This window comes from Chiroxiphia lanceolata, chromosome 1 (assembly GCF_009829145.1).
Source record: "Chiroxiphia lanceolata isolate bChiLan1 chromosome 1, bChiLan1.pri, whole genome shotgun sequence".
NCBI lineage: Eukaryota > Metazoa > Chordata > Aves > Passeriformes > Pipridae > Chiroxiphia > Chiroxiphia lanceolata.
In genome coordinates this window covers 3,298,055-3,313,309 of record NC_045637.1, presented here as the reverse complement: position 1 = coordinate 3,313,309, position 15,255 = coordinate 3,298,055, and the positions used below count along the sequence as shown (strand labels likewise).

The window sequence follows — 15,255 nt, the reverse complement described above, 5'->3', positions numbered from 1 at the left end:
CCACAGTTTGACAGCAGATCCAGAGCTGCAGTGAGACCACGTGGTGGTCAGGCCACAGTGCTGATTTGTACACGAGCTTTTGAGCGAGTTTTGTCTACAGAACAGAGCTGCAGCCATGCCCATCCAACCAAAGAGGTCCCAGCTGATGTGCACATCTCCCTCCCGTGTGCCACACGAGCTCTGTGACTTTGCCAACCTAGGGCAATATCATGACGAGTATTTAAAGGACAAATCACTTTCCAAAACTGCTAGGAAAAGGGCAAAATAGGGTTGGAGAGGACAGAAGGATGGTTCATCTGCTAAGGAGGAGGTTTAGACTGGATGCTTCGGAAAAAATCTTCACTCAAAGGCTTGTCAAGCATTGGAAAAGGCTGCCCAGGGAAATGGTTGAGTCACCATCCCTAGAGGGATTTAAAAAACATGTAGATGTGTTGCTCAGTGATGTGGTTTTGTGGTGGACTTGGCAGTGCTGGATTAATGGTTGGTTTTATGATTTTAGAGGTCTTTTCCCACCTAAATGTTTCTATGATTCTATGACGGGACAGAGAGAGCATTTCCAGGACCGACATGTGACCTTCCCAAGAGCTGGTTGGTGCTCCACAGAGGAAAGAGTGGTAGAGAGGGGAGAGCAAAGAAAATTATAGACTCAATTTCAGGAAAAAAAATGTTAGAAAAATTCATTCCACGATTGCTAAGTATTGAGATGATAATTAGGTGATATATACCCAGAGAACACTGCCAAGAACAACTTTCACTGGCCAATCTAATTTTGTTCTGTGTCAAGATAACCAACCTTATCCAACAAAAAGAAAAACTCATGTGGGATATATCTTGAGTACCACTCTGGCCACAGTCCCACACAATATCTCCAGGAGAAACTGTCGGAAAAATGGTCTAAATGAAGTCATAGCAAAATTAAGCAGTGACCCACCAGTCCCTTGAGCACACCTGGAAACAAGGCACTGCTGGAATATGAGATTAACCTCACCTTTTCAAATGTGGCATTTAAAGCCCTGGTTACAGGAAGGTTAATAAAATCAGTGTTAAAAATTTCCTGGCTTGTGGCATTTTAATTCAAGCTATTTAAACTCCCTGACCTATGTGCCTCCTTGTGTAAGGCAGGTTTTGTTAATTTTCCCCACAAAAAAGATGGTTTTGGGAAGCTAGAATTCCTACTGCTCTATGGTGTTTTGTGGCTGTTCATCTTAGACGTGGCATATTACTTAGAAAGATATTTTGAAGTTGGTTTTTTTTTTTAATTACTCAATTAAAAAAAATAAAACAAAAACAAGAACAACTTTCTACTCGCTGCTTTCCAACATCTCCATGCAACACCACTGCATAGCTGAAATCCAGAGAAGCTCCTACATGGAAATGGGGGAATATTTGTTTTTCCATGGATTTTGGGAAGCAGAATAAGGAGATGAAATCCAGATGTTTCTGGAGGAGGTTGTAACTCACAGCTGCTTCTGCCTCCACTTGCCACTCCACTTTTTTTTTCAATGGCTGAATGACACTGTCATCCCCAAATATTGATATACTCCAAGTAATCCTGGTGATCCCTCTTGTAATACACCTTAGGGTGCTCCTTGGTTAAGGCTACAGAAGATTTGAGTTTTGCTGAGTTAAACTTTCTCTCCTCCCAATTCCAATAATACTACTAGTAGTAAATATAATTATAATAATAATAATAATAATAATAATAATAATAAAATTTCCCACAAGAAATCCTGGATATCCACCCTGAAAACCAGAGTTTGAACTAGAGCTGTCTGACACCAAGGAGTCCCAGGCAAACCAGATTTCCTAAAAAACTGCCTTGGTATTCCTCCACAAACTGCTGCAAATGGAGCTGTGGAGCTCTCTAATTAGGTTGATCTCTCTAATTAGGTTGGTCAGCAAGTTTAACCTCCACATGAGGTTGATCTGATGAGGGGTTGTAAGTCCATCATCAAGTCAGTCCAGGGCCAAGGGGAATTCCTCCAAGTAATTAATCTTTCCCAGCCTGGGGAGCACATCCAGATCGAGCAAGGAGGAAACAGTCCTGAGATGGACAGACAGGTATATGGACAGAGTGATATCACCCTTTATTAAACAAAACCACACAAAACCTAAGCCCCCTTTTCTTTGCCCTTTCATGATATTAAAGATTAATCAGTGCCACCCCCGTTGTCTTTATTGCTTCAAGATTTCAGGGTTGTCTGTTGGATACCTGAATATACCACTGGACCACACCACTGGACAGTAAGTACCTGTAGGGATGTTGGTACTTGTTTTTATTTATTTACTAGCCATAAAGAGAAGTAGAGGCTCAGAGCACACGCAGAACATGCCCATCAAGCTCTGCCCCTGCTGTGAGCAGACACTTGGATGCTGGCGGGGAGGCCGTGCTCTTTTGTTCCAGCCATTCCATGATCTAATAAGAGGGCAGTTTTTTTCTTAGCAAACCAGTCATCCATCTTCCAGAAGCAGGAGGCAGTGTTGCATTACCCTCTCCTGACACTTAATTAATGACAATATTTGGGGATGTTACAGCAAAAGGCATTCGACGTGTTGGTCTCCCGCGGTGAAGGGACACGAGGAGTTACAGAGGTTCAGATGAACATTGAATAGAATCACAGGATGCCAGGTTGGAAAGGGACATCCAGGATCATCTTATCCAAACTTCCTTGGCAAAAGCACGGCCTAGAAAAAAACCCTGCACCCCATCCAGCTGGATTTTAAAACTGTCCAACATCCAGGAATCCACCACTTTCCTGTGGAAATTGTTCTAAAGGCTGTTTGTTCTCATGGCAAAAAATTCTCCTCTTGTCTGAGTGTCTGACATCTGAATCTCCCCAGGAGTAACTTTACCCATTACCCCTCATATTTTCCATGTGACTCCTTGCAAAAATGGAGTCTCAATCTTATTTGTAGGCACCCTTTAAATACTGGGACATGGTGACAAGGTCTCCCCTAAACCTTTTCTCAAGGCCGAACGAACCCACCTCTGATTGAGACCCACAGAAAGGAAACACCTCCAAGTTGCCTTGGTCAATGCAAACAGGTCCATCCCCTTGCAATCTTTTCCACAGGTACACTCAGCCAAGGGGCCAACCAATTTTTACTTGCTGGGAATATCAGCCCTGGAAGACCTTGGAGCTGTGTCCATTGGAATGCCACCTGAGATGATGTGTGTATGCACGGGGGGAAAAGCCAGCACTCAACTCCAAGCCATAAGCCAATGTGTTAAAAGGCTCCAGCTGGGCAGCCAACAGCCCATGGCTGTTCAAAAAAAGCTGATATTTCTACAGCAGCTGTTTTTTGCAACCACTGAGGGTGACTTCAGTGTCACATCAGTAACTGCCAAGGGATGGGCAAGCTGAGCACAATGAGGTATCTCTTCAAATATTTAGAGATTGCAAGTGTCTTGAGTTATTCTGTGCATTTGCATTAAAACCCAGTGATCTTTTCACACAGCACAATAAATATTCATGTTTTTCTAACCTAAGCTACAATGCACTGAGATTCATCATTTGTCTAGTCCACATTTCAATTCTCTTTTCTCACGGTTCTTTGATTGTGCCCAAGTATCCCATTCTTCCTTGTTTTTATGCCTTTAATTTTGCCTTGTAGAATAGCCTAGAAATCACTATTTACAACTGAACAGGCAGCTCTCACTCACTTCAATACCTTCTCCCTGTTCAAAGAGGAAAATCATAATTACACTCAAACTCATAAGAAAATAGAAAACCAGAAGAAACTTCTATGTTTTTCTATGTATTTCCATCCAGGGAGAACAGCTATTTGCAAAACAAAGAAATATTTCCCAAAGAACATTTGCAACCCTCAAAACAAGAAAACCAAGCCAGGCTGCATCAGTGAATGGCACAGCTGAAATCAAAGGCCAAAGAAGGGGTGATGTTCTTTGCCCTGGTGCAAAATGATAACAGAGCCCTTGGCCATGTTACAAGATCCCCTTTCCTGATGCTTCTGCAAAGGTCTCAACTCCCAGTTGTGTCCACATCCCTGCAGCCTCATCCCCCAGTGCAAGTGAGGCCCAGGACCAAAATTAAATGAAGGATGTGTCCTAGTTAACAAGACTTGCTGAAAGACAGACTAGATTAACACAAATCAGCCCTACAGCAATTGTCCATCTGGACTGGGGTCTGGTGAACATCTGGGTAGCTGCAGAGGTGGGTTTTTTACCTCCCCATGCTACTCAGAATCGGGCAAGGTGAGACCCACCTTCCACCTCCAGCCTCACACCAACAGGGACAACCTCAGCACCACACAAGTTCTGGCAAAGGATGCCTCCTACAACCTTCCCGTGTCAGGAGTGGGACAGAGTCAACACCTTCAACACACAAAATCAGGAGGTTCTAACCATTAGCTGTGCTCCACATTATGGCAGTTGCACAGTGAATTTGCTTTTATGAGGAGCAGGTTTGCCTTGGGGACCCTTTCAGATACACAGGTTGACACCTGGGTGTTTTTTCCTTTTTGCTTTACCATTTCTTGAGTCCTCTGGGGCAAGGGGTGGACAGGTAAGGAGAGCACATCTGGTCTCTGCTTAAAAACATGCCACAAGGAAAGAATCCATAGCCATTTGCAAGCCACTATTTATGGTTTCAGCATTTCCAGAGGAAGTTTTTGCCCCTGTTGTTGCCACATCCAAGCACATTTTCCAGGTTCAAGCAGCCTCCACTCCACAGTACTCGAGTTATTGTCTGGGGGAGCACAGCCCACTGCATTTTGTACATCTCCCCATCTACTTCCACCATCATTGCACTGCCAACCAGCCCCAGATCAACCATTCAGACCAACTTATTGCAACGGTGATGGGGAGATGAGGACAGACACGAGCAGGTCTAGAGAATATTCCATATTTCTCCTTTCAATCCCCCCAAATTCCTCCAAAATCCTCATTAGTTGCACCTCAAACCCTGAGCACGGTAACACGTTGGGCCTCGTCACATAAATCAAACTCAAAAAGTTTGGTTTCCACCTCCGAAAATCAGTGTCAGAAATGACCCCTGGTGAGAGTTTGGTATTTACACACCAGCCACACTGAACCTGAGCAGTGAAAACTTCACTCCTTAAGGAGTCAGGGAGAATAAATTACAGCAAGGGATCGATACTTTACCGAGAGGTTGATAGCCTTGTCTTGAGGGGCCTCCAAATGGGTTCCTGCTCCCAAATCCACTCCCATCAATGGATCCATAAGACATTTTCTAGATAGTGATGGATGTGAGATTACACTTCAAACCTAAAAAACAGAGAAAAAGACAGACACAGCCGTGTTAAAAGTCAGTTAAACCCCAGTAGTCAAAGAAAACAAGAGGGCTAAAAGGACAAATAAAAGATACAGGGCAATCTCCAAACTCCAGGATGTCCACCTGCAAAAAATTAAAAGCACTAAAATCCAGGTCTTCTGGGCTACAAACAATCTTAGGGACAAACAAGTCATTTCACCTCCCTGTGACTTATTTTCTCCATTGGTAAAGGGCAACTTTTAATTCCTCTCTGCTCACAAAGTGCTTTGAGATCCTGAGCTGGTGGGAAAGACTAAGCACTCAAAAACCATGTAGTGCTGCCTTCTGGAACATTACCAGTACACATCTGGCTGGGAGTCCATCCATCACACTGCAGTCTTGATGAGCTCTCAAAAGGGACAGTTTGTTGCTACATCATAAGCTCCTGGGTTTCCAGTAAAAATACTGGAGCCAGAGTTATTTTTTCCTTGCTGGTTAAAAAAAAATTAAAATTAAAAAAACCTGCAAAGCCTAAGGTAGCAGTAGCAGGATGAAATCAATGCAGCACTGCCAGAGGAAGACTCCTTCATCCCCCTTCCCACCGCCCCATCCACAATGTTTTACCAGGGCCACAGAAAGCCTCCAGCATTATCAACGGTGTCCCAAGAACTTTGATAAGAAAAATAGCCCAACTCTAAGGCATGGAGATGATGATGGAAAATGCTACAGGACCAAACCCAGCTACTACTTTCTTACACCAAGGCTATGAAAAAAAAGACCAACCAAAAAACAGACTACCACCAAAAAAAAGGTAAAAGACAGTGTGACCTTTTGGGAGAGTCCCACGGAGAGGACACATTGGTGTGAGATGATTGGGAATACCACCTGCCCCTCATACCCTTCATGTAGGGGGTTGTTCTGACATATAAATGTCATTTTTTGACTGAAGGACAAACAAAATAACTCAGCCAACAAACCACCCTCTCCAACAATCATTGCAGCACCTTCAGCGCGATGGTAGAATCACAAAATGGTTTAGATTGGCAGGGACATTTAAAGGTCACATCATCCAATCCTACTGACATGGACAGGGGTACCTTCCACTAGATCGGGTTGCTCAGAGCCCCCTTATTTCCAGGGATGTGGCATCTACCACCTCTCTGGGCAACCTGTGCCAGTGTTTCACCACCCTCACCATAAAAAAAATTCCTCATTATATCTACTCTGTGTCTAATCTCTTTTAGTTTAAAACCATTACCCATTACAGGCCCTGCTAAAAAGTCTGTTCCCATCTTTCCTGTAGGTCCCATTTAAGTATTGAAAGGCCACAATGAGTTCTCCCCAGAGCCTTCTCTTCTCCAGGGCTGAACAACCCCAACTCTCCCAACCCTCTGTCTCCACAGCAGAGGTGCTCCATCTCTCTGATCCTTTTTGTGGCCTCCCCTGGTCCTGCTCCAATAGATCCATGTCTTTCTTGCACTGATAGAGATGTTGAGGTGGAAGGCTGAGTGCCATGAGCTGTAATGCTTTGTTCTGGGCTTGGACATTCAAACTAGTCATGTCCTGGATGAGTCAATTTTCCTCTGACATGCAAAAAGCTGGGAATGGCCTCCAGTTCCTATGAAACATGACCACGTGTGGTATGATGTTCTCATGTATGGATTGATAAATACCTCAGGAAAAGGCTAAAGTCTCTTTTGGGATGCACTGGCAGAGCTGTGTACTTGCAACCATTCCTTAGGTTTGTCCTTCAGGGAAAGCAGAGCACCAGAAATTCCCAGTTCTGCACAGTACTGGGAACAATCTAATGGCCTCAGGCACCTGTTGTACTCCATTCTCCTTTTTTCTTTCAGAGCTTCAAAACCAAGCAAAAAATCACTGCTGAGATTCGCCAGACAGGGAAACTCTTGGACTAAAAGGAATCACTCACCATCCTGCCTTAATTGGGCCAGACACATGAAAGAGGATGAAAGAGCAACCGCCTTGAGACAGCAAGGGTTGGGAGCCAAATCCATAAAAAGTGGAGAAAATCCAGAGTCCAGCTTCCCCTCCCCTCATCAGTGTACCACATTCTCATATAATTGGCATCTGAGGCTGCTGCAGGTGCCCCCAGGCATTCCCTCATTTTAGGGAAACAGCCTTGAGCCCAAACTTTATGGAAGCCAAACCTGTGAGAGCCCAAGCAGCCAGAGAGAGAAGGAGAAGCGCTTTTGTGTGTGCACTCAGCAGACAGAAAGTGGAGCCAACAAGAGGAACCAAACAGCAAACTTGTAAACCAAGGGTTTGCAAGACACTCAACAACATAATCAACATGTCAACCCTGTAAAACTGTAACACTTTAAGCTCTATGGAAATATACTTTACAAGTTTTCTCTCTCCCAGGAGACCTTAGAGCAACTTCCAGGACCTAAAGAGGGTCTGCAAGAGACGTGGAGAGGGACTTTTTAGCAGGGATTGGAGTGATAGAACAAAGGGTGATAGCTTAAAAGCAACAGAGGGGAGGTTTAGATCAGGTTTTTGGAAGAAATTCTGTATTCACAGGGCGGTGAGTCACTGGCACGGTTATCCCAGAGAAGTTGTGGCTGTCCCATCCCTGGAAGTGTTATTAAAAAAGTAAAACTCAGTTCTTGCCTCATGCAAAGTTTGTACCAACTTTTGTTTAAGCTGTTCAGACAAGGAGAAGATGTCAATGGTTTTAAACTGAAAGAGAGCAGGTTTAGACGAGCAATTAGGAAGAAATTCTTTCCTAGGAGGGTGGGGAGGCCCTGGCACAGGTTGCCCAGAGAAGCTGTGGCTGCCCCATCCCTGGAAGTGTTCAAGGCCAGGTTGGATGGGGCTCTGAGCAACCTGGGCTAGTGGAAGGTGTCCCTGCCCATGGCAGGGAGGTGGAACTAGAGGGTCTTTAAGATACTCTCCAGCTCAAATCATTCCTTGATTCTATGATATCGTGATGAAAATTCTTCATGGAAACCACAAAACGACACAAGAAACATTGGAAGATTCATTTGGGGAGTGGTGACTGCAGTGGACTGGGAACAAACCTCACCTCTCCCAGATTTCATCACAAAATGCAACCCAAGACCCAGAATAACTCTTACCTGTGAAAATATGGGCACATGGAAGGCAGTCAAAAGAAAGCTTTTGGGTAGGGAAAAGGAATTATCTTTTTATTTTTACCTCCCATCGTGGCTACAGTTTAAATCCTCTGTAAGCAGAGATGTGGGGCAACCAAACAGCCTTAAAACAGCCTCTGTACAGAGGTTCATCCTGGCCCACCCTTTCTCTTTAGAGATAAGCAAGTGGAAGTATTTGCTGCCACGACTTCCCCAGGACACAACAACAAACACGGAGTGAAAGTCTACACCATGTTGTAAAATGACTTGATTACAACTGGGCAAGTGTTGCTTTGGCAAACAGTGAATGTGTCTATTTTTTCTCCAACAGAGTGGAAAGGGGAGGGGATAGAGGGAGGGCTTTTGGAGCACTGCAAATGTTTCATGTTGATTTACCTTTTTCAGAGCATGTTTCCATTTTAAAGCCTTTTCTCCTTGTAATGGAGGAAAAATAGAAAGAATTGAAAATGAAATATTTTGTTTTAGCTTAACCAACCTTTTTAGCATCAACCACTTCCCACCCCATCCTACTAAGCTATTGAAATATCCCTTATTCACACAGCTCAGGAGTCACATTTTTACCCCACAGTAATATATTTACAGGAAAATTTAAGAGCAGATCTAAATGCCTTTAATTTGATTGGCAATAAAAGCATTTCCCTCCCCATTCCCATGGCACTTCCCAAGGCTTTTGTCTACTGCTCCTCAGGGAGACTTGTCCAATTTACTGTGAAGGCAGTTTATACAAATTGGAACAAGCATTTCCTAACATACTAAACACAGGAAAAAAAATAAAGAAAAAGAAGAGGAAAAAAAAAAGGAAAAAAAAAAGAAGAAAAAAAGATTTTATCACAGTTTTATCCTCATCACCTAAAATACAAATGAAGGAACAACTACAGCCAAGCCAGACTAAAAGGACATCCATCATCCATCCTACCAGAGGCATGAATTTGTACTTTAACAGCATGCAACTACTTCTTGCTTGGTATATCCTGTAGAAGTCAACCATGCCATGAATAAAATAGGATGTAGCAGCTCAAGGAAAGGGTTGGTCCATGTTTCTTGGATTGGGAAGGAAATTGGCAGGTAAAACCAAGCAGACAAAGAAACAAGCAGGCAAAACTATATAAGAGTTCTACACCCATCAGTCTCCATTTAGAGTCACTCAGATGGGCAGTATGAGTAGTGGTAGGAATGAAAGGTGAGGTTTCAGCATGGAATAAATTATTATTATTATTATTATTATTATTATTATTATTACATCAATTATTAAACTGTTCTTATCTCAACCCATGGACTTTCTCACTTTTACCCTTCCAATTCTTTTCCATCATCCTGCTGGGGGAGGTGAGGAGATTTGTGGTGCTTAGTTCCCAGCTGGAGTTAAACAACAGTAGCACTTCAGACAAGTCAGATATTTTTAAAGTGGAGCTGGACTGAGAAGGACGTGAGCACACTGGAAAGAAATGGAAAAGAAGGACAGACATGGACATATTGGAGTGAATCCAGAGAAGGGCCACGAAGATGATTGAGGGATGGGAGTATCTGGTTTATAAAGAGAGGTTGAGGGAGCTGGGACTGTTCAGTCTGGAGAAGAGAAGGATGTGTGAGGGGGTGGTATTCAGGTGTATAAATATCTGATGGAAAGAAGTAAATATGATGGAGTCAGACTCTTCTTGGTGGTGCTCAGTGACAGGACAAGAGTCAATGGATTGAAACATGGGAAATTCCACTTCAAAAACTAAAAAAGAAGTTGATTTGGGGGGGGATTTGGAGTGGCTTTTGTGCTTGTTTTGTGGTTTGTTCCTTTTTTTATGGTGAGGGTGGTCAAACATCAGCACAGGTTGCACAGAGAGGTTGTGGAGTCCCCATCCTTATTCAAGCCCTGACTGAACATGGGCCTGAGTAACCTGCTCCAGGTACCCCTGCTCTGAGGAGTCGGGTTGGACAAGATGAACTCCTGAGGTTCTTTCCTATATCTGGGATTCTATGATTTTCCTCCTCTGATGCCTGAAGCAACCTGAGCACCATTCATGGCCCCCTTGGCTGATCGAGGGACAATTACTCTGACTATTTACTAATAACTAATCTACACCTGCTCCTTTTCAGTTTAAAGCCATTAAATGCTCCCAGTGGCCTGCTGTCATAACCAAAGAACGACCTGAGTGTGGTCCACAGAGCTCTGCTCTCTCCATTTGTATTTTGAGCAGCAAGCTGGGTGATGGAACTGGGATGAGCCTCATCACACACATACAGGACATCAGACAGGGAGGTTACATGACAGCTCCAGCCTTCAGAACAATCCTACCAAACCACAAGTGATGTTCAACAAAGAAAACAAGACACTGCACAATTCAGGCCAACTGCAGGGACCTGAATTCAGTGGCAGCACAAACAGAGAATGGGGAACTGCTGGTCAGTGCTGCAGAGAAGGATGGAAAGATGCCCTGGACTTCAGGCTGAGCAGGAATCTGCAGTGACATTTCCTGTAACAGAGGCAGGCATCATCAGGGGATGTATAAATAGGATTACAATCTTATGAACAAGGAAAGCAAACCTTTTGCTTGACCCCACACTGCAGAGTCCTCAGCTGTGGGCAACAAGCTCCAGCAAAGGCTTTGTCAGAGACTGAAGAGAGTCTAGAGGGAACTTGGAGAATGACAACAGGTCAAGAGAATGTAACCTGATAGGAGAGACTGAGTAAAAGGGGTGACTTTTCCTATAGAAGACTGATGGGAAAACTTGAGCCTTCAAATCTGTGTAAAGGTTGTTAAAATAGAAAGGAGGGAAATATTCTTTTCATTCCTGTTGGACAAGACATGGGAATAGCTCTAAACTGAAGCTGGAAAGATGAACTGAGACATTGGGAGAGCCTAACAGGAAGGACAGAGCACCTTTGGGAACAGGAAAAAAGGAGAAAGGTCTTTTTATACCTGGAGGTGATAAGACTGGCCAACACTTCTTGGAGTCCAGGACTGGGTCCAGTCCTGCTTAACATCTTCACTAACCTGCCCTCTATCAGTTTGAAGCCATTCCCTCTTGTCCTGTCACTCCATGTTCTCATCAAAAGTCCCTTTCCTGCTTTCTTGGAACCCCTTTAGGCACTTGAAAGGGCTCTAAGGTCTCCCTGGAGACTTCACCAGGATGAACAACCCCAGCTCTCTCAGTCTGTCTCCAGAGTAGAGAGGCTCCAGCTCTCAGATCATCTCTGTGGCCTCTTCTGGACTCACTCCAGCAGCTCCACATCCTTCTTAAGTTGGGGTCCCCAGAGCTGGATGCAGTGCTCCAGTCAGGGTCTCACCAGAGTGGAACAGAGGGGCAGAATCCCTTCCCTTGACCTGTTGCTGCTGCTTTTGATGCAGCCCAGGACACGTTTGGCTTTCTGGGCTGCCAGTGCACCTTGCTGGGTCATGCTGAGCTTCTCATCAACCAACACTCCCAAGTCCTTCTCCTCAGGGTTGCTCTCCACCCATTCTCTGCCAGGTCTGTGCTTGTGCACATATTTTATTTCCAGTTCTACCACCACCCTGTTGTTGGAGAAATGCCCTCATTGAGGGCTTCAGAAGTGATTTAGTTATGGTGACACCTCCACTTCTGGATAACCAACTTGAGATAGATTTTTCTGAGGCTTTCCACACAGATAAAATCCTTTTACCAACCAGCCTGACCTTCTTCATAAAGAAAGAGCAGATCAGTTCACATAAATCGTCTTTACCCATCAACCTCTGCAGCCTCTGCTCAGACCAGGTCACTTCTTTCTATAAGAGCCTCTCTGAGGCTCCAGTAACTGAAGGGTCAGCCCCAACCACTCAGTTAGGAGAGCTATGTCTTCTCAACTCTTCAGCTTTGCTGTTTGATCTCTCTTTTGCCTCTTAACCTTCTCTCAGATGGACTAAACAGATTGACCTCCTTTCATTTCTCATTAGGAGACTTGTTTACACATGGACCACAAGGGAGAATACTCAGCATTTTCTTGCTTTCCATACAGCTGACTCCATTTCATGGATGAAATGAATATATGGATAAAATGGATAAAAATGGATAGAGAGATACAGATCTCTCCTATTGGCAGAGTTCAACAGATCAAAGAACAGTTTGGGTTGGAAGGCACCTTTAAAGGCCAACTAACACAGCCCCCCTGCAATAAGCAGGGACATCTTCAACCAGGACTAAATTGGCTAATATAAAAGTTTTTTGAGGGCATGAGAGAAAAGGCCATATTTGCAAAGCCTTCTGCTCCCAGAGTTGACTGCCACTGGTGTCACAGACGTGCTGCTTTTTAGCTTATCTTCTCTGGGTTTTTTGTAATTATTAAAACCAAAACTCAGTAAACCTTTATGCTGTTCACCTGGAAAAAATGCCTCCTGCTTGTTTCTCAGAGAGCCTGAATTCATGAACAAGCCCTGCTGTTGAATCACTTTTGTTTTGTTTTGTTGGGGTAATTGCACAAATCCTCAAGTGGCTCATAACAGGGCTGTCAGAGGTCAGTCAGAATAGCTGGAGGGGATGACTTTCTTCTTTTTCACTCTGTGCTTCGAGGCAATTTATTCCCTTCTGGATCTTTTGTGATGTTTGTAATATTAACATCATGTTCTGGGGTGGCTTTGGGCAGGCAAGGTGAGGAAAGCAGTGCAAGGAGCTGAAGAAATGACTGGCAGGGGAGCGGTCCAGGAGCGATGTCCTGCATGGAGCAGGACTGGAGGTGCAGCAATACAACTGCTTCCTCCCACTTTGCTTCCTAATTAAGCTTTAAAAGTGATGGAAGGTCCTTGGAGAGTGAAATCATCCCTGTCCCCACGGCCCGAGGACCTCACTGTCTAGCCTGGGTTGACGAGACACAAAATACGACAACAAAAACAACAACAAAACCCTGGGGCATCATATCTATTATCAGACCTTGTACAAACGGAATAGACTTCCAGAAGCTTCGAGAGACACTTATGTAGCACTTGACTGGCTTGACGTCACTTGGGACTGTAAAAAACCTGACTCAACACCCTGAACCTGCTTCTGTCTCCCCTCCTCCAGCTGAAGCACCACAGAGCAGAACGCCCACGGCCTGAGGGCACCGTGGAGTAGGTGCAAAGGAAAACCAGCACAGATTATCCCAGAAATGAGCTGCTTCTGCCCTTCTTGACGTTGGCTAAGAAACAATGAGGAAAAAAAAGCCTTGTTTGAGGAAAGCATCTGAGTGCTTTCCAATGGATTTAGTTTTCTTCCCCACCGTATAGCTGCCATTGCAGATGTCTCCAGGAGCAGAGCATCTTGTCCTGGGAACAGATACCATCAGAATAGGCTGAAAAGTCAGAGACAACAAGATAAGACATCAGTGACGTTTTATGGAGATACACACCGAGCCACAAATAGAGACAGTGGGTTCACTGTGCTCCTAATTGCAATGACACTGAGAGCTCTGGTTGTTCTCAGTACATTTGATTGCAGCCTTTGCCTAATCTCAGTCTTCGACAAGATCAGCAACACTATGCAAAGTCAACAGGAACAGTTTCTGCCTCACCCTTTCTTTCATCAGCCAGTCATTCCCAAGTTTTGCAGCCAGCAGCACTCACCAGGCACACCAGACCCTTTCCTGCCCATCAAAAGGCACCTCCACCCCCACCAAGCTCATGATGTCTCCACCTAAGGCCTCCTATTGATGTCAGAGGACTTCAGATCAGATGGGCTGACATGTAACAGAGAGGAGGAGGAAACCATAAGCACCAGAAGTGGGAAGGAATGGATGCCTGCAAGTCATCTGTATCCATTTCACACCGCACAAATGTCAGACACGAAGAATAGAGGTAAGGAGAGCAATCTGGAAGCTGCTTGGGCTCCTTTCATGTCAGTCCCACCTGCCACTTCAATACACAGGCTCTTCTTCCACATCAACCTGACTGCACGTCTTCTCAAAAGAGAACAGAAAGCAGCCTTCAAATCCTGCTCCGTGGCACCAGAGACAGGTTGCCCTCAGGCAAATGCCAAGAAGAAGGGCTGGATGTATTTTGTTTAGCTTGAGAACCTCAGATTCATAGACCCTCCCCTCATTTAAGCTGTATGAACTTCTGAGAGCAAAACTACCTGCTGGAAAAAGTTTTTCAGCAAAAGGATCACAGACACCATGGAAAGATGGATGCCTTCCATCTTCAAAGCACGAGGCAGCACACACTGAAACAGTTTGGGGCCCAGAGCAGCAGCAGAGTGTGATAAATGACAGAGTGATTGTACAAACAAGGTCAGCCCTCAGGACCCAAATGTCTTTACACCTGGAAAAGCAATCAGGCTTTCCTGATACTGAGGAATTTAAATCAAGAGAAAAGAAGGAGACAGTCTTTGGGAGACCAAAGTTGTTTTGGGAGTCAGTAGACGCCGAGCTGGATGTCGCATTTCCCACTGTTCCAGACTAAATGGGTGGCAGCGCTTGGATGACTTAGTGCCAGGTCACTGTTAGCTCATCTTGATCAAGATGTGATGTCACCCTTCCTATTTTTTAAACTGTCGTGAATATCATGGGTAAACAACATTTCTTCTGGGCCCTGTAGGGGATGATGATCTATATGATGTCTAGATGACCCAGGCAGCTTCCAACCCTAAACTGCCTGAGTACAAATGCTCCAAAACTGTGTTGCTTCTAACCCACCAAGGGTTTTCTTTCTATTTTTCACCTGCATTGCCACCTTCTATTTGCTGTTTTGTGCCCTGTTGTCTACTTTTTGTGAACCTTGCATGTAGAACAGTCTTAATCTATCCATATGCTCAACAAACATAGGAGTATTACATATTTCAGTGAACAGCAAAATTAAATTTCCAGTCAGTTCAGAATCCAGGTTTCATCTGCCTTTTCACTGCTTACAAAAGATGAATATTAATGTCTATTTGCTGCAAGAAAAACCAGGGAGGAGGGACTCAGGAAA

At 44.4% G+C, this 15,255-nt stretch overlaps 1 protein-coding gene across 5 annotated transcripts in view; it reads right to left on the bottom strand.

Annotated features, from left to right (window-relative positions):
- Positions 1-15,255, bottom strand: part of TSNARE1 (t-SNARE domain containing 1) — a 472,184-nt gene that overhangs the window by 360,999 nt on the left and 95,930 nt on the right. For all 5 annotated transcript variants that reach the window (XM_032688083.1, XM_032688116.1, XM_032688100.1 and 2 more), the window contains one exon: positions 5,126-5,248. In XM_032688083.1, the coding sequence (XP_032543974.1) occupies positions 5,126-5,210 (85 nt within the window). In that variant the 5' untranslated portion in view covers positions 5,211-5,248. The remainder of the gene's footprint in view (positions 1-5,125; positions 5,249-15,255) is intronic.